This window comes from Oryctolagus cuniculus, chromosome 17 (genome assembly GCF_051225735.1).
Source record: "Oryctolagus cuniculus isolate XC-2025 breed Fujian yellow rabbit chromosome 17, ASM5122573v1, whole genome shotgun sequence".
NCBI lineage: Eukaryota > Metazoa > Chordata > Mammalia > Lagomorpha > Leporidae > Oryctolagus > Oryctolagus cuniculus.
In genome coordinates this window covers 13,238,291-13,262,175 of record NC_142883.1, presented here as the reverse complement: position 1 = coordinate 13,262,175, position 23,885 = coordinate 13,238,291, and the positions used below count along the sequence as shown (strand labels likewise).

The 23,885-nt window shown below is 45.0% G+C and overlaps 1 protein-coding gene across 12 annotated transcripts in view; it reads left to right on the top strand.

Annotated features, from left to right (window-relative positions):
* The window catches only part of HELZ (helicase with zinc finger), a 182,608-nt gene that overhangs the window by 14,282 nt on the left and 144,441 nt on the right, over nucleotides 1-23,885 (top strand). For 11 of the 12 annotated variants that reach the window (XR_016223506.1, XR_016223505.1, XM_051825839.3 and 8 more), the window contains 2 exons: nucleotides 12,613-12,840; nucleotides 15,031-15,067. Coding sequence is in view for 8 of the 12 variants with exons in the window: in XM_051825839.3 (XP_051681799.3) it covers nucleotides 12,631-12,840; nucleotides 15,031-15,067 (247 nt within the window). In the remaining 4 variants the exon portion in view is untranslated. Of the gene's footprint in view, nucleotides 1-11,666; nucleotides 12,841-15,030; nucleotides 15,068-23,885 lie in introns of all 12 variants that reach the window. The other variant, XM_089316766.1, reaches the window with a different exon arrangement.

The following is a 23,885-nucleotide window of genomic DNA, read 5'->3' as shown; positions in this document are numbered from 1 at the left end:
AGTGCCCATATGGGATGCTGGCACCGGAGGTGGCAGCTTTACCCACTATGCCATGGTGCCAACCCTGAGAATTTACTTCTTTAGGGAAGAGCTTCACGATAGAATGTCATTGATGACTTTAGTTTTTAGCTTTCTTTTCAATAGGCTTAATATGTCTTCTAATGCATCTTGTACACTCAGTGATTTTTTTATATGTTAGAGAAAAGTGCATGTCTGAATATTAAGTACAGTAAAATAAATAAAACTTTGAAGAATTATTTTTGCCTGTGTATTCCATAGGACCATCACAGATTCCAATTTTTGATAAAGGCAGATAAATTTAAAGGTAATATAGCATTGTGGTTTATGAGTTGACATTGTAATGCTAACTGAATTTGGTGCAGGACAGATAGTTCTTGGAATGCTTGACATTTAGGTTATTTTAGGTCCTATCTTTGGGAAATTGAATTAAAATACTTAATGGTTTGAGTGAATTGGATGGTTGTCAGGGGTTAAGAATGGTATAAAACATTCCTTCTGTTTATAAAATGGTTATATTTGACAGATAAGACATCTGATGTGACTCTTTTTAAGTTTGTTTGAAAGGCAGAGTTACAGAGAGTGAGAGAGTGTGAGAGAGAGATATATATCTTCCATCTGCTGGTTCATTCCCCAAGTGGCAGCAATGGCTGAGGCTAGACCATGCTGAAGCCAGGAACCAGCAGCTTCCTCTGGGTCTCCTATGTGGGTGCAGGGGCCCAAAGTCTTGGGCCATCTTACACTGCTTTCCCAGGCACATCAGCAGGGAGCTGGATAGGAAGTAGAGCAGCTGGGACTCAAATTGGTGCCCACATAGGATGCTGGGGCTGTTGGCCGTGGCTTAACCCATTGTGCTACAGTGCTGCTCCTGATGTGACATTTAATCCAAGATAATATATTTAACCAAGATAATAAGAGGCCAAATAATCCTATAGAAGTCATGCTCGTTTGTGCTTAGTGAAGTAGACCTTGCAGTGTTAGTTAAAGGCTGGGTAGGATTCAGGCCGGGAGAGGAGAGGGCATGAGAGGATGTCCTGTGGAGAGGGAGCAGTATCCTCAGCTCAGAGGCCTGGCTGAACTTGGAGTTTGTGGGAGCAGTGGGAAAGTTAGGTTGTAGCTAGATTGTGGGTGACCCAGATATCAGCTTGGGCATCATTTTATAGGCGTTTTGGTATCTCTGTGCCATCTCTAGAGTAAGGGTTTTTAGCTTTTCTTCCTTCCAGTGAATGATGCTAGCCGTGCTGTCCTGCCGAGGCCCTGCTGCTCAGTGGGTGGGGGTGTGTTCTGATAAACCTTCTTTCCTCACTGCACTTGGCTAGGACATGTGGGTTATTTTAATAAGGTATCAATCTGCCTTGTCTTTCTTTTACCACAAAATTTACTTTATATTAGAGTCTTATTTTAGGATGATGATAGTTATTATTAGTGGGGTATTAGGCAGAATAAAGGCAACCAACTTAAAAAAGTGTGTATCTCTAATTTCTTCTAGCAGTTCTTTTTAAAATTTTTGTCATTTATATAAAGAAACATGTATTTTACTGTATTTTTTTTTGAGTTTTCCTATGGTTTTATTGCTTATGTAGGCTAATAAGTAAGGATAGTCTGGGGTGTAATGAACAACCAAGTATGGATGTCACGAATTTCTGCCAAAAGAAATAGTGGTCATGTTTAGTGCAACTTATCAGTCTTTTTTTAATCTTTTAAAATGCAGAGTTAGTCATTCCACTTGAGCTAATCATAAGGTAGATAATTTTTGTCCTTATTGAGGCAGATATATAAGACAGAGATGCAGAAATCAAAAATAAAAAAAAAAAAGAGATGCAGAAACCATCTTGAATTTAGTTTGAAGAAATTCCAGTTTCTACCATTGACTTCTGCTATTTGATTACAGTTTATCTTAAAGTCCAACTCTAATCCCTGAAGGATTTAGATCTGTTGAGATTAAAGGGGACAATGACCACATTAAGAAGAGAAGAACATATTTATTTATTTATTATATAATATTATTTATTATATTTTATTATCAATGTTATTTATTATATATTTAGTTATTCATTATTTAAAGAATATAGATGGTTTTTAGTAAAAGTCTACTTCATGACTGGACTCAGGGTGGTGTGGTTATTGTCACACTGTAAGAGGTCCATGGTGAAAAGAGAATGCTGTCTGTTCATTCTTCACGGAAAATGTGCGAGTCCAGGAAGCGGCCTCTGCCTTTGTGGCACACTATTTTTTTTTTTTTTTAATTTTTTTTTTATTTTTTATTTTTTGACAGGCAGAGTGGACAGTGAGAGAGAGAGACAGAGAGAAAGGTCTTCCTTTTGCCGTTGGTTCACCCTCCAATGGCCACTGTGGACGGCGTGCTGCGGACGGCGCACTGCGCTGATCTGAAGCCAAGAGCCAGGTGCTTCTCCTGGTCGCCCATGCGGGTGCAGGGCCCAAGCACCTGGGCCATCCTCCACTGCCTTCCCGGGCCACAGCAGAGAGCTGGCCTGGAAGAGGGGCAACCGGGACAGAATATTCCGGCGCCCCGACCGGGACTAGAACCCCAGGGTGCCAGCGCCGCAAGGCGGAGGATTAGCCTAGTGAGCCGCGGCGCCGGCCTGTGGAACACTATTGATCGCATTTTTCCTCCATTATTTACTTTTGGTTCTGGACCAACAATCTGAGTATGATGGCATTCTTGAAAAGTATCCTACATTTTGTGCCAAGTGAACTCCGTGATTGTTCTATTTGGAAATATTCTCTCTGAGGCTCCATTCTTGCCGCCCAACTACAGGAGGGAAAATGTATGGGTTTTCCATTTAACAGCACATTGTCCCTCTGGGTCTACATTCAGTTAGCTTGGTGGTTTGGGATGCTGGCTGGGACACACACGTCCCACATCAGAGAGCCTGAGTTAGATTCCCAGCTCCAGATTCCAGCTTCATGCTAATATAAACCCTGGGAGGCAGTGGTGATGGTGCAAGTAATTGGGTGCCTGCCACCCATGTAGTAGACCTTGGCCTTTGGCCTGGCCCAGACCTGGTGGTTGTGGGCATTTGTAGAGTGAACCAGTGGGTTGGTATTCTCTTTCTGTCTCTGTACCTCTCAAATAAATAAGAATCATATCCATTGTGATATTGATATTAATTTTTTTCTTTAGACTTTGTTTATTTATTTGGGAGAGGGAGAAACAAAAGTCTTGCATCCTCTGGTTCAGTCCCCAGATGGCAGCAACAGCTGGGACTGGGCTGATCGCTGGTCAGATGGAAGCCAGGAGCCAGGAGCTTCTGCTGGGTCTCCCACGCGGGTGCAGGAGACTAAGCACATGGGCCATCTTCCACTGCCCTTCTAGGCCAAAGCAGAGAACTGGATTGGAAGAAGAGCAACCATGGCACAAACTGGTGCCCATATGGGATGCTGGTGCCGCGGGCGGAGACTTAGCCTACTATGCCACAGCGCCGCCCCTGAGATTAATATTTAACAATATTTTTGGGGCAGTGCTATGGCGCAGTGGATTAAGCCACCGTCTGCAGTGCTGGCATCCCATATGGGCGCTGGTTTGAGTTCTGGCTGCTCCACTTCTGATCCAACTCCCTTGGGCCCCTGCACCCACAGTAGAGACCTGGAAGAAGCTCCTGGCTACTGGGTTTGGTCTGACTGATGGGTGCAAGATCTTTCTGTCTCTGCTTTCTTTCTCTGTAACTCTGACTTTCAAGAAAATAAATCTTAAAAAAACAAAATCAAAAATTTTTTAGATGAACATGTTGTAAAATGACTTTGGTGTTTAATTTTGATGTTAACCCAGATGCAGTTTGTCCAACCGTTGGGCAGTCAGGGTACAGGTTGGTGTCATCCCAGAAAACTCCCTCCTGCCATCCTTCTATACTTAGTCCCTTCCAACCCATGACTCTGACAGCCACTGATCTGTTCCTCCATCTTTGTAGTTTTGTCTTTTTGAGAGTTAGCTAGATGGAGTCATACACTATGTAAGCTTTTCTGACTAGATTCTTTAACTCAGGAATGTGTTTTTTTTTTTTTTTTTTTTGACAGGCAGAGTGGACAGTGAGAGAGAGAGAGACAGAGAGAAAGGTCTTCCTTTGCCGTTGGATCACCCTCCAATGGCCGCCGCTGCAGCCGGCGCACCGCGCTGATCCGATGGCAGGAGCCAGGATCCAGGTGCTTTTTCCTGGTCTCCCATGGGGTGCAGGGCCCAAGCACCTGGGCCATCCTCCACTGCACTCCCTGGCCATAGCAGAGAGCTGGCCTGGAAGAGGGGCAACCGGGACAGAATCCGGCGCCCCGACCGGGACTAGAACCTGGTGTGCCGGCGCCGCAAGGTGGAGGATTAGCCTATTGAGCCACGGCGCCGGCTCAACTCAGGAATGTTTTTGAGAATCAGCTAAGTGTCTGCATGTATTGTGACGTTGTTTCTTTTTGTTGCTGAGTAGTTTTCCTTTGTGTAGAGGAAAGATATAAGATAGTCCAGTCACTCATTGAAAGATATTTGATGTCTCCAGTTTTGAGCAATTACAAACAGAGCTGCTATAAATATTGGTACAGATTTCCCTGTGTACCTAGCTTTCATTTCTTGAGGGTAACTTCAGGGAGGGAGCGGGATTGCTGGGTCTTACACGTTGTCACTTCGGCCGTGTGAGCAGCTGGGAAGCCTTTCTCCAGAGAGGCGGAGTCGTTTTACTCTCCCGCTAGTACCACGTGAGAGTTCCACGCTTTGTGTTTAGCTCTTCTGATAGATATGTCGTAGCACCTAATCATGGTTTGAACTTGCATTTCTCTGATGACATTGAGCATCTTTTCATGTACTTCTTTGCCATCATTATAGCCTTTGTGGAGAGTCTGTTGAAATCTTTTGTACAGATTTTGATTTTTTTTAAAGATTTATTTATTTTATTTGGAAGGCAGAGTTACAGAGAGAGGGAGAGATCTTCCATCTGCTGGTTTACTCCCCAAATGGCCACAACAGCTGAAGCTGGACCAGTTTGAAGCCATGAGCCAAGAGCTTCTTCCAAGTCTCCCATGTGGGTGTCAGGAGTCCAAGCACTTGGGCCATCTTCTGCATTCCCAGGCCATTGGCAAGGAGCTGGATCAGAAATGGAGCAGCTAGGATTTGAACTGGTGCTCCTATGGGAACTCTGGCATCACAGGAGGCTGCTTTACCCAGTATGCCACACCGTCGGCCCCTATATACTTCTTTTTTTTAATTTTATTTATTTATTTATTTTTTTGACAGGCAGAGTGGACAGCAGAGAGCTGGCCTGGAAGAGGGGCAACCGGGACAGACTCCGGCGCCCCGACCGGGACTAGAACCTGGTGTGCCGGCGCCGCAAGGCGGAGGATTAGCCTAGTGAGCCGTGGCGCCGGCTCCCTATATACTTCTTAAAGTTGTTTTTTATTTATATGAAAGACAGAGTTACAGAGAGAGGTAGAGACAGAAAGAGAGGGAAAGAGAGAGGGAGAGGGAGAGAGGTCTTCCATCTGCTGATTCACTCCCCAAATGGACACAACAGCCATTCTGGGTCTCCCACTCTTGGGTGCAGGGGCCCAAGCACTTTGGCCATCCTCCATTGCTTTCCCAGGTGCATTAGCAGGGAGGTGGATCAAAAGTGGAGAAGCTGGGACTTGAACTGGTGCCCATATGGGATGCTGGCACTGTAGGCCGGGGCTTTAACCACAACACCAGCCCCCTGTACACTTTTTAATAAGATAGTCAACAACTCACATCAATCATATATATCTACTTCATGTCAATTAACTAGAACTTAGCGCCAACTATCTGAGATATCAACCTAAACTGTTTTAAGCTAGAAAGAACTTTGTGTCCTCCTTACCTGCAAAGCCTAGGCACAGCTAGCTGGATTCAGAGCTGAAGAGATGTTATCAGGACCCAATTTCTTCTGGTGAATCAACTCTGCCTTTTACTTTATAGACCACTTTTGCAGGCACTGTGTGTTAGGAGAATGACTGCAGTGTATTTACCTCTTGCGGGTTAGATTTTAGATGTATCAATAAAGAGCCTTTGCATAGAAGCCTCAGTAAAAGTCTCATGACATCTCATTGGCTTTTACATGGGTCACATGTCCTTCCCTGAGCCAATCACTTTTGGGGGCTGTGATGCTCTGATTAGCCAGTTTGGGTCACAAGCCACTTCTGGAGCCCTGTGTGGAATTAGTTCATTAGGAACTACATGGACTGAGAACTGAGAAGAGGTGAATTCTTAAAGGCAAATGGTGGGCTTTTATTACCAGGAAAAGGAAGGGATACTGGGCAGCAAAATAACTAACGTCCATTGAGTGGTATTAGTCTCTTTTGGTATATAGGTCAACAACAGATTGGAGGAGTTAATGGATTTGGATTAGAGTCTTGGTTTCTGATTTCCAGCTTTCTTTTCTGTGAAGTCTCATTTTCTAAGTGAATGTTCTCCACAGGAGTAGGAATTTGCAGATAGCTAGGGTTTTATATTTTTTTAATGAATGTTTGGCCAGTGTTAGTGTTTAACAACTTATTTGTGAGATAGAGCGCCCATCTACTGGTTTACTCTCCAGATGCCCACAGTGTTTGGGGCTGAAGTCAGGAGCTGGGGACTCAGTCTGTGTCTCCCATGTGGTTGACAGGAACCTAATCACTTAGGCCTCACCACTGCCTCTTAGGGTCTGCATTATCAGGGGCTGGCGTCAGGAGCTGAAGCCGGGAATCGAACCCAGGTACCCTGACGTGGGACACCGGCATCGTGAATGGCATCTTCATTGCTGAGCCCAATACTGGTCCAGTTTGGCTAATTTTTAACAGGAAGAGAAAGAATCAGGAAACATCTCAGAAGTGGACAAATGTGGCACTTCCTTCTACCTTGGTGCATTTAATGTGACTCACCCTGGTGGCTTCCTTTCCCTGTGCCTCTGTTCACATGGGAGAGACTCTCTGTGACTCATCAGTGTCTGCTCTTGTAAGTCCTGACAGTAAGATTATATCCTACAGATGTGGCTGTATGTCTGTGAACTAGAACTAAGGTGTCAGCCACACAGTTGAGTGCATCAGGAAGCTGGCCTCACTGTGTATTATCTATAATCCATTTCAGCATGACTTTGAGATGTTTTCTGTCTTTGACTTTGGACATTTTTATTTAACTTTGGAAAATCACTTTAGCTTCTTCAGAAGGAATGGGTATAGCAAGGTCATGCTGGTTTTTTGTTTTCTTTTGTTTTTTTGGAAAGCCCAAGAAAACAGTGGAACAGAGACCTGCCTGGTATTGATCCTTTCTACAAGGAAGTACCCCTGGTGAGGCCCTTGTAGACCTTAGAAACTAAGGCCCCTGATTAACAAAGGTAATTGTGGTGGAAGTAAGATCCCCTTCTGAGTTAGGCATCTGAGCCTAATGTGTCAGAGACATTTACTCTAAAGTAAGACATTTCCCCCAAAGCTCCTGAAATTAGTAGTCCTGCCTGGAATCTTTACTGATACATTAATGTTACTTGATCTCCTGACTAATATATTTGTTTACCAAAGACACTAATGTTGGTCTGTCTTTATGTCTCTGCATAGCCAGTTTTAGGGTTTAACTAGTCTTTATCACCAGCATACAAATTACTTATTTCTCTGATGGCTCTTCTTACATGGTCAGTACCAGTTTACTGAGATGGAGAAATAAGTGAAATAATTCCTGTCATGCAGGTAAAGAGGTTGCGTAGGGTTATTTTTTTTAATTTTTATTTGTGTAGGTGTTATATGTTCAAATCAGTAAAGTATCAGTAAAGTGATTTTCTTTTATTATAAATTGAAACTTTGGGATTTCAGAGAATTAGCCCAGCCAGTGTCCTGAGCACTCCTTATGCGCAGGCATTCATTTACAAGTTTACATACTGTTTCTCGGCATTCTTTTTTTTTTTTTTTTTTTTTTTTTTGACAGGCAGAGTGGACAGTGAGAGAGAGAGAGAGAGAGAGAGAAAGGTCTTCCTTTGCCGTTGGTTCACCCCCTCAATGGCCAATGCAGCCGGCGTGCTGTGGCTGGCACACCGTGCTGATCCGAAGCCAGGAGCCAGGTGCTTCTCCTGGTCTCCCATGGGGTGCAGGGCCCAAGCACTTGGGCCATCCTCCACTGCCTTCCCGGGCCACAGCAGAGAGCTGGACTGGAAGAGGGGAAACCGGGACAGAATCTGGCGCCCCGACCGTGACTAGAACTCGGAGTACCGGCGCCGCAGGCCGGGGATTAGCCTATTGAGCCATGGCGCCGGCTTTCTCGGCATTCTTAAAGTAACCACAGAAGTAGGTGTTCATTGTCTTCTTCCCAATTTAGGAGTAAATGAGTTGTCATACTGGATGTTGTCACTTACCTCAGACCACAGCTGATAAATGATGTTACTGGTGTGCTTTTACTTTAAATTAAAAAAAAAAAATTAGGGATGGAGGAAGAGAAAGAAAAAGAAAAAGCAAGGGGCCAGCACTGTGGCGTAGTGGGTAAAGCCGCCGCCTGCAGTGCCGGCATCCCATATGGGTGCCAGTTAAAGACCCAGCTGCTCCACTTCCTGTCCAGCTCTCTGCTATGGCCTGGGAATCAGTAGAGGAAGGCCCAAGTCCTTGGGCCCTTGTACCCATGTGGGAGACCTGGAAGAAGCTCCTGGCTCCTGGCTTCGGATCAGCACAACTCCAGCTGTTGCGGCCGTCTGGGGAGTGAACCAGTGGATGGAAGACCTCCCTCTCTCTCTCTGTCTCTGTGTCTCTCTCTTTCTCTCTCTCTGCCTCTCCTTCTTTCTCTAAGTAATTCTGACTTTCAAATAAATAAATAAATCTTAAAAAAAAAAAAAAAAGTGCCAGCAAGCTGGAGTAAGGAGCGGAAGACGGGTATTGAACTCAGGCACTCTAGTGTGGGATGCAGCTGTTTTAACCACTAGAATTAAGGCTCACCTCATGCTTTAGGTTTTATAAAGTATACAAATTCCAATTTGAGGAAAGTAGAGACTATTACAGTGTCTTCCCTGTGTGTGCCACCCGTATTTAACAAATGCTAACAAACACCGTTGAAGTCTTTCTTGAACTTGTCTTCATCTCATTCCTTAGCTATTCTACATTCTTTGATATACCAAGAAACTCGGGAGTTGAGGAGGCTGGAACCTCTTGGCTCACTCATTGCTGCTGGCTATGAGCTATTAGTCCCCAACTTCTCCCCGCTAGAGTTTGTACTTTATAGGTGGCAGATGGCTGCAGAACAGTTCGGGGAGGGCAGAGTCAAGTAGTCATTATCAAGAGCGGAGGCCAGTGTGGACGCTGGGAGACACCAGTTTCACTGGAGACGGGCAGAAGGGATGGAAAGAAGGTAGATACAGCAAGAACAGCTGGTTTGCATGCTCCTCAGAAACAGTCACCAGGGCTGAGCAAGGTGGATTGGGAACGTCAGGGGAGGGGTTTCTGCTCTCTGCCTGGCCAGTGCGAGGCCTGGGGAGAAACCATGCTTGCGCACTCACTGTCCCTGAATGGGGCATCTCACTGGCATGATTAATGGCAGTGCTGGCCGCTTCTTACCCTTGCAGTTTGTTTCTTTCCCTTCTTCTTCCTCTTTTTTTTTTTTTTTTATATTTATGTATTTATTTGAAAGAGTTACACAGAGAGAAGGAGAGGCAGAGAGAGAGAGAGAGAGGGAGGTCTTCCATCCACTGGTTCACTCCCCATTGGCTGCATTGGCCGGAGCTGTGCCGATCCGAAGCCAGGAGCCAGGAGCTTCTTCTGGGTCTTCCCATGCGGGTGCAGGGGCCCAAGGACTTGCACCATCTTCCACTGCTTTCCCAGGCCACAGCAGAGAGCTGGATCAGAAATGGAGCAACACGGGCCGGCGCCGCAGCTCAATAGGCTAATCCTCCGCCTAGCGGCGCCGGCACACCGGGTTCTAGTCCCGGTCGGGGCACCGGATTCTGTCCCGGTTGCCCCTCTTCCAGGCCAGCCCTCTGCTGTGGCCAGGGAGTGCAGTGGAGGATGGCCCAGGTGCTTGGGCCCTGCACCCCATGGGAGACCAGGAAAAGCACCTGGCTCCTGGCTCCTGCCATCGGATCAGCGCGGTGCGCCGGCCACAGCGCGCCGGCCGCGGCAGCCATTGGAGGGTGAACCAACGGCAAGGGAAGACCTTTCTCTCTGTCTCTCTCTCTCACTGTCCACTCTGCCTATCAAAAAATTAAAAAAATAAAATAAAAAAAATAAAAAAAAAAGAAATGGAGCAACGGGAACTTGAACAGGCGTCCATTTGGGATGCTGGCATTGCAGGCAGTAGCCTTACCTGCTATGCCACAGCGCTGGCCCCTTCTAACCGGTCCTTCATAGAACTTATTTTTGATAGTTTCCTTCTTTATTGAAAAACTTTCTATCATGCTGCATTGCCAATAAAGGCCTCCGTACTTGTGGCATTCATAGCTCCTCCTACTCCTGACACCTAGATTTTTTTTTTTTTTAAAGATTTTATTTATTTATTCGAAAGGTAGAGTTACAATGAGAGGGAGAGACGGAGTGAAAGGTCTTCCTTCTGCTGGTTCACTCCCCATATGGCTGCAACAGCCATAGTTGTGCCGATCCGAAGCCAGGAGCCAGGGGCCTCTTCCCGGTCTCCCATGTGGGTGCAGGGGTCCAAGGACTTGGGCCATCTTCTACTGCTCTCCCAGGCCATAGCAGATAGCTGGATTGGAAGAGGAACAACCGGGACTAGAACCAACGCCCATATGGGATGCTGGCACTGCAGGGGGAGGATTAACCTACTGTGCCACAACACTGGCCTCACACTTTGAGTTTTTTTTTTTTTTTTTTTTTTGACAGGCAGAGTGGACAGTGAGAGAGAGAGACAGAGAGAGAAAGGTCTTCCTTTGCCGTTGGTTCACCCTCCAATGGCCGCCGCTGCAGCCGGCGCACCGCGCTGATCCGATGGCAGGAGCCAGGATCCAGGTGCTTTTTCCTGGTCTCCCATGGGGTGCAGGGCCCAAGCACCTGGGCCATCCTCCACTGCACTCCCTGGCCATAGCAGAGAGCTGGCCTGGAAGAGGGGCAACCGGGACAAAATCCGGCGCCCTGACTGGGACTAGAACCCGGTGTGCCGGCGCCGCAAGGTGGAGGATTAGCCTATTGAGCCACGGCGCCGGCCACACTTTGAGTTTAAGCTACCTGTTTTTTCCCCTTGATGGTTTGCTTAGGTCTCCTCTGAGCTCTTCTCCGGGTGACCTGGGTGGTGAACTCCTGCTCTCGCTGGGAGGCCAGTTCGTGCCTTTAGGTGGGTGGAGTAAGTCTGCCTGGGAATTGCTCCTCTGTGCTTTGCTTTTATTGCTAAAGTCTGAGTTTCTTAAAGCAGTGACAGCAGCTTCCATCTTTGTGTTCATTGCTGCTGGCACACGGCCTGGCCCTCAGGAATTGAATTGATGGACAAGTCAGAATTCCATTTTATGTACTTTTAATTTGGTGGCGGAAAAGTCCTACATGGTATAGATTTTGATTTTTGGCAATCATAATCACAGAATTATGAGACTGAAGTTGGGAGGCTTGGATGTGAGACATTCCTGTAGCTTTGGTTAAAAAAATAGAGGGGCTGGCGCTGTGGCGTAGCAGGTAAAGACACTGCCTGACTGCACTGCTGGCATCCCATATGGGCTCTGGTTTGAGTTCTGGCTGCTTCACTTCTGATCTAGCTCTCTGCTATGGCCTGGGAAAGCAGTAGAAGATGGCCCAAGTGCTTGAGTCCATGCAACTGTGTGGGAGACCTAGAAGAGGCTCTTGACTCCTGGCTTTGGATCGGTGCAGCTCTGGCCATTGCGGCCAACAGGGGAGTGAAGCAGCAGATGGAAGACTTCCTTCTCTCTCTCTCTGCTTCTCCTTTTTTCTCTCTGTAACTCTTTCAAATAAAATAAATAAATCTTTTAAAAAAAGAAGAAGAAATCCTTTCTGACTTGTTATACTTTCCAATATTCAAAATCATGTTTCATTTATAAGTTTGTCTCACTTATAAATTTGGTGTATTGGGAATGGTGCTGTGGTGTTGTGGGTAAAACTGCCACCTGCAGTGCCGGCATCCCATATGGGCACTGGTTTGAGTCCCTGTTGCTCCATTTCTGATCCAGCTTTCCGCTGTGGCCCGGGAAAGCAGTGGAAGATGGCCCGAGTCCTTGGGCCCCTGCACCAATGTGGGAAAACCCAGATTAGCTCCTGGCTCCTGGCTTCAGATCGGCACAGCTCTGCTGTTGCGGCCAACTGGGGAATGAACCCCTGGATGGAAGACCTCCCTCTCTCTCTGCCTCTCCTCTCTCTGTGTAACTCTAACTTTAAAATAAATAAATAAATCTTTTAAAAAAAGTAAAATTGGAAACATTTAAAAAATTTAAATTTGGTGTATCATGGTGTGAGCCTGTCTTTTGGCTGACATTTTGCTTGGCTCCCGGTGAAGATGTTAGAACATAACAGAGAATTATTGATTTGGTAGCATCAATAGCTGCTGCTTAGCTGTGACCCCGATCAACAGGCTAGTTGAGAGTAACTATTCAGATAGATAATTAAGCCAGCTGAGACTGGACTAGGACTAGACTTTGTAATTAATGTGTTTTAAACCTTCTCTTACTTGTTCTTTCTTCCCATCTGTAGGATTTTTGTTCCTGAGTCATGGAAGACAGCAGAGCTGAAAAGTCATGTGAACAAGCGTGCGAATCACTGAAGAGGCAGGACTATGAGATGGCCCTCAAGCACTGCACAGAGGCCCTCCTTTCTCTCAGCCAGTCCTCCATGGCTGAGGTCCCAGGGCCATGCCCAGTGGAGATAGAGCGCATCAAGATGGAGAGTCTTCTCTACAGAATTGCCTCATTTTTGCAACTGGTGAGTAGACATTGTCAGGAACTGCTGATGAGCCTGGAAGATGGCCTTTCTCACTGAGTGGGCACCGTTGCTGGGCCCCTCTGTCTCGTGTGAGTCAGGTAGCCCTGGACGGATGGGATGTGCCTGAGTATCTTTGGTGGCAAGCAGCTGTCTTTTTAAACCTTGAAAATTGATCTTATTTGTATAGCATTTTTGAACTAATCATTCACTCACCAGGTGTTTATTGACTGCATAATATGTGCTAGACACTGATCTAGGTAGTTGGTATATAAATTGATGGAAACACGGAGATAAACCCCCGTCAGCAGAGAGACTGACAACCAACAATAGACATTAAAGATACTTGAGATTGGTAAATGATGGTAGTCATGTGAGAAGAGGGCAAGGGAGATTGGACGTATCAGTCAGAGTTGGGCTTGGTGCAGTTTTAGACAGAGTGGTCGAGGTGGGCAGGTGATCAGGAGGAGGTTGCAGGGCTGAGACATGTAGAAATCTGGAGGAAGAGCATTACAGGCCAAAGGAACAGCCAGTATGAAGACCCTGAGGTAGAAACACACCTGCCATGTTTGTGTTGAGCAGCTGGGAGGCCAGTGTGGCTGCCGCAGGGCACCAGAGGGAGAGAGAAAAGGGCTGGAGCCTGCGGGACCTGCTGGGTCATGTGCGTTTTTTATTCTCTGTGGGGCAGGGAGTTCCTGCAGGCCTCTGAGCAAAGAGGTGGTGGGGTCTCATTTCACAGGAGATTTTTGATTTTTGTGTTGAGAATAACCTAGTAAAGGGTAAGAGTAGATGCAGGGAGACTCCTGTGGAGCCTGTTAGAATAATCCAGGCCAGAGCTGACAGTGGCTCAGACCAAAGTGGTAGTAGTGGAGATAGTGCGAAGTTCTGATTTGTAAGTTCAAGTAGATACAATAGAGTTTCCTGTATGTGTAGATGCAGGGAATGAGCGAGCAGTCAGTCAGTTGCCTCAGCATTTTGTGTCCGAGCAGTTCCTTTGACTGAAGTCAGTAAGCTGTAGCTGCGGAGTAGGTTTTGTGGGGGGAAGGTGGGAATTTAGTTTTGAACCTGTTGGTTTGAGGTATCTTTTAGGTATCTAGCTGAGATGTTGTATAAGCATCACATTTGCAATGTGGTGTTTGGAAGAGTGAGGAATTTCAGTCTGGGATGTAGATGCTCTATGAAGTCTAGGGCCTGTGTAGATTCAGGGGAAGAAGTGTCCATGTAGAAGTGAAAAGGCCCAAGGACCTAGTCTTCTGCTACAGCAGTGTGGAGGAGTAGGGGAGAAGAAGGAGGGGCTAGCGAAGCAGCCTGAAGAGCTATCTGGGAGGTAAACACAGCAGAGCAAGGCATCCTGCTAGCCAGTGAAGAGGGTGCATGCTTTAGTTAGGGCCTGCGCAGCCATAGCTGCCACGGTCGTGAATGAAGGCACGGTGGTGTTATCCAAATGGGTACCTGTGAGCCTGGATACAACGGAAGTCACTGGTGAGCTTGGTGAGCAGTTTCCTTGGATTTTTGGGGTAAGTCTGATTAACAAGAGCTTAAAAGAGAATTGGAAGGGAGTTATGGAAATATGGTAATATAGACAGCTTTTGAGGAGTTTTGCCACAGAGAGGCACACACACACATACACACAGAAAGCAAAAAAGGGAAAATACTGGTAGGAGAGCGAAGTCATGAGGAGGACTTTCTTAGATGGCAGAAGTAACAGTGTATTTGTTGATAGGAATAAGAAGATTGGCGATGTAGGAGAAACAGGAGGCTTGCTGGAGTCGCTGTGCTCGAGCAGGTGGCAGGGCACCAGTGTGGAAGTGGTGGGCTGTCTGTCACAGGAACACAGTAGCTTACCTGCTGACAGCTGGAAGGAGGGCAGTGAGTGCTGGGAAGTGGGGGGCATAGTGGTGACAGCCTACTCCTGGCTTCAGTTTCCGCAGTAAAACCATTCACTGCCTGAGAAGGAGGCTCTGGGGAGGTGAGACGTAGGGGTGTGAGTCAGTGGAGTAGGGGAGCCTACTATGCTATTTATTTGTAGAGTGTTTTGTAATCCTCAGAGCGCTGGCATTAGCTTTGCTCTGTGAATATTAAATTTAAATTAATGATTAAACTTTGAAACAAACTCCAGCCTCTCTTTGATACCATCTCTGTTGAAAGCAGCCATTGAACTACTTACTTTATCTTGTGTCTTTTATTTTGCAGAAAAACTATGGGCAAGCTGATGAAGATTGTAGGCATGGTATGTTTAAAAACGAGACTCTTTCCTGATTTGAAGATTTTGAATGATTTAATTGAGCAATGTTTGAGGTTTGATTCCTTTTCATTTGCTGATTTCAAGTGATGGTAATGTCCAGTGACTGGCATGGTGGCTTTCCTGCTGTGGCAGGCATTGCTCCTGCCCACAAGTGTGGGGGCTCCTGTCACTGCCTAGGACCACTGATAGTGTGTCCTTTCGAAGTTTGAGTAGTTTCAGCCAATAGCAGCCAAACCTCAAGAAATGTAACACATGTTGATTAAAATGTTAGGTTTGGAGGCTGCGAGTAGTGAGGACCCTCAAGGTGTTGGTATTGCCTTGTTCTTAAATTGGGTGTTCGCTGTGAAGGTGATCAGATGCCCAGAAAAAACTCATTGATTTGTGTACTTAAGTGCATTTCTTGATACATACCCTGTATTTTTTTTTTTTTTTTTTTTTTGACAGGCAGATTTAGTGAGAGAGAGAGAGAAAGAGAGAGAGAGAGGTCTTCCCTCCATTGGTTCACCCCCCAAATGGCCGCCACGGCTGGCATGCTGCGCCGATCCGAAGCCAGGAGCCAGGTGCTTCCTCCTGGTCTCCCATGCGGGTGCAGGGCCCAAGCACTTGGGCCATCCTCCACTGCCTTCCCAGGCCACAGCAGAGAGCTGGACTGGAAGAGGAGCATCCAGGAGAGAACCGGCACCCCGACTGGGACTAGAACCCAGGGTGCCGGCGCTGCAGGTGGAGGATTAGCCTAGTGAGCCATGGCGCTGGCCTGTACCCTGTATTTTAATGAAATGTTTTTTTAAAAAAGTTAGGCTTGAAAAAGTGGGCCTCTCCCTCCTAAGATGTTTTTTCCTGTTGTCAGAAGGTTTTCCGTCCGGAGAAGAGTCTGCCAGAAAGCTGTGTCGTGATTTTCCTGTTTTCTTTTGGGCAGGAAGTTGAGATTCAGATTCTAGCCCTTTGCATGGTCGCAGTAGAGAAATGCTCTCCTTGGTGACTGCTGCAGTTTCGCTCGGGTGAACCGGAGAGCGGGCGGGAGGAGAGGTGCCCCGTTCACTCCGACGCTCTCAGTGGAAGCGGCCGCAGTTCCGCATGTGTACCTGTAGTGTTTCATTTCCCCAGCCGCCAGGGCATCGGAGGTGTTTGCAATAAGTCAGTTATTTTCTACTATGCCTTGTGTCAGTCAATACTTTAAAAGGTATTTTTCTTGCAAATTGCATAACACCATATTTCACATTTCTGTGGTATATTGAACATAATTTAACCATTCATTAAATATTCCGTGACCCCTTTGTGAACCTTGCTTCATAGACTTGCATGCTTTGGGAATGGATTTGGATCTGAGGGATATCTAGCACAGTCTTAAAATATCCCTGCTATCTGTGAATGTCTTAAAATCACCAGATAGAAGTCAGATAATAGAGGAATGCGAAGACGGGAATGACTTCGCCTTTCTTTATCTGAAGAAATCACTATTGTTAGTTTGCTGTGTCTTCCGCATCTGTCTCTCTCTGTAGTGGTAAGCACAAATGCTTACAGTACGTAGGTGGGATTTTTAAAAATCCTGTTAATAAAGAATTAGAATATGATCATCACGAGGTGGTTTGCTTTCTTACATACCAGTGTACCCGAGCTGTCTTTCTAGCTTAACATAGTAGCTCCAGCTATGCTTTAATCCTCGGTGGAGCTGTGCTGTGGGCATTTAGGTGGCTATAGTTTTCTAGTTTGTCGTCATAAACCATCTTGTAATAAACATGATGATAAGGCATATGGCTGAGTAGTTTGAATTGCACACACCTACAGAAGTGTGTGAGAATACTGGTTGGTTCCCTGTCATCTTCCTCAGTGAAACTGACAGTCTTGAAATTTTGCAAGTCTCCTTTCTTTAAGTTTTGCTTCTCTGAGTATTAGTGAAGTTGATGCAGTCTTCTGATTTTGGAAATGCACAAACAAAAATCCCAGAAGGTTAAGAAGCTTGCAAAAGGTTCAGAAAAGTAAATGTTGTTGGTGGAGGAAGACAGGGGAAAAATGTTGCATTTTTTTCTGTTAATTGCTTTACTCAGCACTTTAAAGTTCGGTCCTGTTTTACAACTATTGAATTACCAAAGTAAATGTTTCATCGTTGTCTGAGATAAAGTTGTAATGAAATGAGTATACTCTTGTCGTCTTGGGAGAGTGTGATCATGTTGAAATGTGCAATGTGTTCGTGCCCTTTGACCCACTAATCTCATTTCTGGGATGCTGTCCTAAGTAAATAATCCAAAAGAAAGAAAAAGTTGTGCACAAAGTGATGTCCGTTGCAGTGCTGTGTGTAAAAGTGAAAAACTGGCTAGCTTGGAATATTAGAAAGGAGTTACTAGTTAAATTCTGTGCATTCCTTGTTCCCCTTTATGTAATTAGGAAGAACGTGGAAAATTCTTATTTTTTAAAAAATATGCAGAAACAGCAAACAGAAAGTTGTTTATTTGAAATAGACATTTGGGAATATTGGTAGAGATTATGGTTATTGAGTTCTGCTAATACATATAGATTTTCTTTTTAAATTTTCATAATGCTGTTTTTGTATGAGACAAAATGCTATTGTTAGGCAGTCAGTAGTAAAGAGAGGCTCAGTGTTCTGTTAATTATTATCCTTTTCTGTGTGCTGACATGCTTCCAGGGATAGCTGCTATCTTAAGGCCCCCACCCCACTCTCCCACCCCCCTGTACCCTGTGTGTACATTTTGTATACAGTGTGGTGTTGCTGTTTGTTTTCCTACTTTCAGGCTGTCAGTTGCATTGCCTGGAATTCTCAGCATGCCTTATTATAATTACCCTCCTCCTCTTCTCCGTGTGCCACTTCTGACCTGCAGCGGGCAGGAGCTCAGACTGCAGATCTTTGTCATAGAATTAACAAACATTAACAGTTTTTTTTATTATGAAAGATTTAAATTATACAGGAAAACAGGAAATAGTATAATAAGCATTCATATTCTTAAAACTAAAGTTGAACAATGAAGTTTTTCCATATTTACTTCATCTTTTAAAAATATTTTAAAATAATTAGATATGATATTTACCCCTAAATACTTCAGTATGCAGCTCTAAAAGTAAGGCCATTACTGCATAATCACAATATTATCATTAACCTAATAAAATTGACAATAATTCTCTATTTTTATCTAAAACCTAGTCCATAATCAGATTTACCTGGTTGTCCTGAAAATGGTTTTTATGGTTGATTTGTTTAAACCAGGAACTAATCAAAGGGTCATAGAATTTGAAGTTGCAATTCTACTTCAATTAGAGTAAACAGGCTCTGGATGAGTACTCATGGGCATCTTGAAAATAAAGTACATGAGATTTAAGTTTGTGGGCCAGCGCCATGGCTCACTTGGTTAATCCTCCGCCTATGGCGCCGGCATCCCATATGGGTGCCCGGTTCTAGTCCCGGTTGCTCCTTTTCCAGTCCAGCTCTCTGCTGTGGCCCGGAGGGCAGTGGAGAATGGCCGAGGTGCTTGGGCCCCTGTACCCGCATGAGAGACCAGAAAGAAGCACCTGGCTCCTGGCTTTGGATCAGTGCAGCACGCCGGCTGTGGTGGCCATTTGGGGAGTGAACCAACGGAAGGAAGACCTTTCTCTCTGTCTCTCTCTCTCACTGTCTAACTCTGCCTGTCAAATAAAAAAAAAAAAAAAAGTTTTGAGTTCGTGTATTTTGGTCCCTAGTTCAGTCTTGTTTTCTGGATCAAGAAGGTTGCCAAGCCAGTGACCACAGGGTAAGTGAGGTGGTTAAGGCATTTTCATTATCAGAACATAAATTGTATCTGGCATAACAGGAAAACTTTCATGATGCAATTTTTTCTGCCTTTGAAATATTATAATGGGGAACTTAAATTTTTTTTTTTACACCAACAAAATGAATGAGGTAAATGGCAAAAGTGAAATAAAAAGAAAATCTTACCAACTACAGGAGTTTTATGTTGGGGGCGGTGATGTTGTGGCATAACAGGTTACGCTACTGCCTGCAACACTGGTATCCAATGTGAAGTGTCTGTTTGAGTCCTGGCTGCTCCAATTCTAGTCTAACTCTCTGCTAATGCACCTGGGAAAGCAATTCTTGGGCCCCTGTACATTGTGGGAGACCTGGGTGAAGCTCTTGGTTTCAGCCTGGCCCAGCCCTGGCTGTTGCAGGCTGTTTCAGGAGTGAATCAGTGAATGGAAGATCTCTCCCTCTCTCTGTAAGTCTACCTTTCAAATAAATAAAATCTTTAAAAAAAACAAAAAGTTTTATGCTACATGTAATATATACATAAAGCTTAATCATACACATCTGAAAAATTTTCATAGGACTAAGATTTTTGTTTTTAAAATTTATTTTCGAAGATTTATTTATTTTTTTGAAATACAGGGTGACAGAGAGAGAGGGAAGGATAGAGAGATCTTCCATCTGCCATTCCCCAAATGTCTCCAATAGCCAGGGCTGGGCTAGACCAAAGCAAGGAGCCTGGAACTCCATCTGGGTCTCCCATGTAGGTGGCAGGGGCCCAAGCACTTGGACCGTCTTCTGCTGCCTTCCCAGGTGCATTAGCAGGGAGCTGGATGGGAAGGGGACCAACCAAGACTCAAACATGTGTTATGGTATGGGATGCTGGTGTTGCAAGTGGCTCCACAACACCAGCCCCTTACATTTATTTTTAAAGATTGATTTACTTGAAAAAATAACAGAGGGAGGAGAGAGAACTTGGGCACAAGTGTGCTTTATCTGCTGGTCTACTCCCCAAGTGGATGGAAGCCAAGAACCCAGAACTCATCAGGTCTCCCACATGGGTGAAGGGGCCCAAGTACGTGGGCCATCATCTGCTGATTTCCCAGGTGCATCAGCAGGAAGTTGGATTGGAAGTTGCCTCCCAGGGTCTACGTTGGTTGGAACCTGGATTCAGGAGCTGGACATGGAAATCAAACCCAGGCACTCCAATGTGCAATGTATTAACTGCTAGGCTAAACACCCACCCATCCCTTGATAAATAGTTTTTATAATTAAGTTTTTTGTTTTTGGAAAAGTAGTTAATGAAGAAACAATATTTACTCAGGTTTAATCTATCTTGGAATCAAGTCTTCTGCAATGTGTTATTTCAGGTAATCACATTGTATTACAAGTGAGGAAGCAGCCTTTGTCAGGTTACGAAACTTGCTTTGGAACGCAGAGCCAGCCCGGAGTGGAGCTGCACTGTGGTTCTGAAAGGAGGTCTTTCTGATGTGAAGGGTTGTGCTCTTAGCCCCAGCTGTTGCTATTTAACTGCAGGGTGTTGTAGATTCCTGTCCCCGTCAATGCTTTCTAAAAACTACTTTTTCATTGTAGAAATGGGCAAGTTGGGGCTCAGGATCACTGAGATACTCATTAGTGGAGTGGAGGTGAGAATTCAAGTCTTTTTTTTTTTTTTTTTTTTTTTTAATTTGACAGATAGAGTTAGCAGTGAGAGAGACAGAGAGAAAGGTCTTCCTTCCGTTGGTTCACTCCCCAAATGGCCCCTACAGCTGGCACTGGACCGATCCGAAGCCAGGAGCCAGGTGCTTCCTCCCAGTCTCCCATGCAAGTGCAGGGGCCCAGGCACTTGGGCCATCCTCCACTGCCTTCCCGGGCCACAGCAGAGAGCTGTGACTGGAAGAGGAGCAACTGGGACTAGAACCCGGCACCCATATGGGATGCTGGCACCGCAGGTGGAGGATTAACCAAGTAAGCCACGGCGACAGCCCTGAGAATTTAAGTCTTAATATTCCTAGATCATCCTTTAGTTTTTCTGTTGCCCAGGCTTTTAAAATAGAGATGCAGTCCAGTAACATCCTAACTCATTGTTCTTTCTATCCAGTTCCGTTAACTGTTTTGAAAGTATTTTAATGTGTAGAAGCTTTATTTCTCCCACAGAAATTTTTAAAGCTATTTAATTAGAAATAATTGTAGATTCACAGGAAGATGAAAGGTAGTGGAGAGATCTCTTCACCCACTTTCTCTGAATGGTGTCGTCATACATAAGTATTGTACAGTTTCAAAACCAGGAAATTAACAGCGAGTACAGTATTCTGTCATTTCTCGTGTGTAGAGTAATGCAGCCACATTCAAGGAACAGAATTGTTCTAGCACTGTGATCCTCTGAGCCTTCTGTTAGTCTCTCCACCTCCTTCCTCCCTCCATTCCCAGCCCTTAATAACCGTAAATCGCCCTTCAGTTGAGACTGCTGTGTAAAGGGAGCCATACAGTTTGTCGCCTTTCAAGATGACTTTTTGTCTCCCCTTAATGCCCTTGAGATCCATCTGAGTGGTTGTGTGTGTGTCACTTGTTTTCATTGCTGAGCGGTGTGGCTGCACTGCAGTTTTGTTTTCCAGTAGAAGTTTAAGACTATATAGAATGGGATCTTATTTTCATTCTAAATTTCTCTATAATACCTATTAACTGTTTTGAATGAAGGTCTTATATTTGATAGGCATAAAACTTAAAAATTTACTTATTTTTTGGACAGAGAAGTGGAAGTTTATGTAACATGTGAGTTAAGTTTGAGGACTGTTGTTTAAAGTTGCAAATTAATTTTTTGAATGAATAAATGTTGAAGTAAGCAGTAGTCTTTTTAAAATTTTTTTTAAAGATTGAGAGGTGGAGACAGAGAGAGAGAGAGAGAGAGAGAGAGGTCTTCATCTGCTTTTTCACTCCCCAAATTGCTGCAACAGCCAGGGTTGAGCTAATCCAAAGCCAGTAGCCAGGAGCTTCCTCCAAGTCTTCCACACAGTACTGAGGCCCAAGGACTTTGGGCCATCCTCTCCTGCTTTCCCAGGCCACAGCAGAGAGCTGGATTGGAAGTAGAGCAGCCAGGACTAGAACCGGCACCCATATGGGATGCCGGCACTGCAGACAGCAGCTCTACCTGCTATGCCACAGTGCCAGTCCCAGGAATTGCATTTTAATTGTTACTCCTCCCCTTGTGTTAGCCAGAGGCTATTAAGCCCTAAGAAAGGGTATTTTTTTTATTGGAAAAGTTGAATGAATACTTTTTTTAAAAGATTTATTTATTTTTATTTGAAAGGCAGAGTTACAGAGAGGCAGAATTAGAGGCAGAGAGAGAGAGAGAGAGAGAGGTCTTCCATCACTGGTTCACTCCCCAGATGGCCGCAACGGTCAGAGCTGAGCCAATCCGAAGCCAGGAGCCAGGAGCTTCTTCCTGGTCTCCCACCCAGGTGCAGGGGCCCAAGAACTTGGGCCATCTTTTAATGCTTTTCCAGGCCATAGCAGAGAGCTGGATTGGAAGTGGAGCAGCTGGGACTTGAACTGGTGCCCATAGGGGATGCCAGCACTGCAGTTAGCAGCTTTACCCACTGTGCCACAGTGCCAGCCCCAGAATGAATACTTCTTTAGTATTACACAGTTTCTAGATTAAAACATTCCGAAGAAACCCATTTCAAGTATTAGGAAATACTACGAAATTTAAAAATGAAGGAGGACAGAGACTCCAACACAGTAACACAGCTGAGTGAAAGGTGTGCAGACTTCCTTCTTTGTGACTCCTAGGGGACAGAGGACCAGTGCAGTGTGAAGAGAGTTGTGTGGTCACAGTACAATTTCAGATACTGGGTGGGAAGAGAATTTATGTGCAAGGAATGGAACTTTTTTTTATGCTTACTAAGATTAGATTGTATTTTTAATGTCATCTCTTTTGGCAAGTTCAATTATTACAGTTAAGACAAGTTTAATACTTTGACATCTTTCAAGGTTTTTTAAAGCTAGTAAAGCTAATAAGGGATCAGATTGACAGCATTGCAATTTTTTTTTTTTTTTGAAAAGCAGAGTAAAGAGAGCCAGAGGCAGAGAGAGAGAGAGAGAGAGAGGAGTGAAGAGAGAGAGAGGTCTCCCATCCACTGATTCACTCTCCAGATGACTGCAATAGCTGGAGCTGTACCGATCCAAAGCCAGGAGCCATAAGCTTCTTATAGGTCTCCCATGTGGGTGCAGGGGCCCAAGCACTTGGGCCATCTCCCACTGCTTTCCCAGACCACAGCAGAGAGCTGGATTGGAAATGGGGCAGCCGGGATCGAACCGGTGCCCATATGGGATGCTGGCAGTGCAGGTGGTGGCTTTACCCGCTGCGCCACAGCACTGGCCCCTCTGTCTGTAGTAACTGACTATTCTTTGCTGTAGTTCTCCATTTGGTATCCCCTAAGACGTAAACAGAATTGCCTTTAGGAATCAGTTGGAAGAGAGTTTCTCGGTGCTGCTTTTCTAAAAGAGAAAAGGGGAACATCATTTTGACAAATATCAAGACATTTCAAACACTAGTGGAAGAAACTTTGCAAAATAAAAGTCAGCAGATGCCTTGTACAAAGCCCAAGATCTCTGAGAGGTGTTTGTAAAATGTGATATGGTTCAGTACTCCTTAAATATGACATCACCACTGTGGGTTGAAATATTCTTCCTTCAGGAGACTGTGCATACAATGAGCACAGTTAGTCTTGGACCCCCCCCCCCCATGAGGGCATGAAATTGGCTTAGCAGATGCAGCTTACTTGAACCTCAGTTGTTTTCCTCATAGAATTTTCCTTGCATTATCTCATTTGATCCCTATGACACATTTATACGTGTGTCTGTTTTAAGGTGACCACTGTGAGGGCCAGGGAGCTGAAGTGACGTGTCCAAGGTCGTGTTTGAACAGTTTAGGAATGGTAATGTTGGAAGGCTTACTTTGGACTTTATAAGATACTCAAGACATTCTTCTTTTTTTTTTGTTTAACTTTTATTTAATGAATATAAATTTCCAAAGTACAGCTTATGGATTACAATGGCTCCCCCCCCCCATAACTT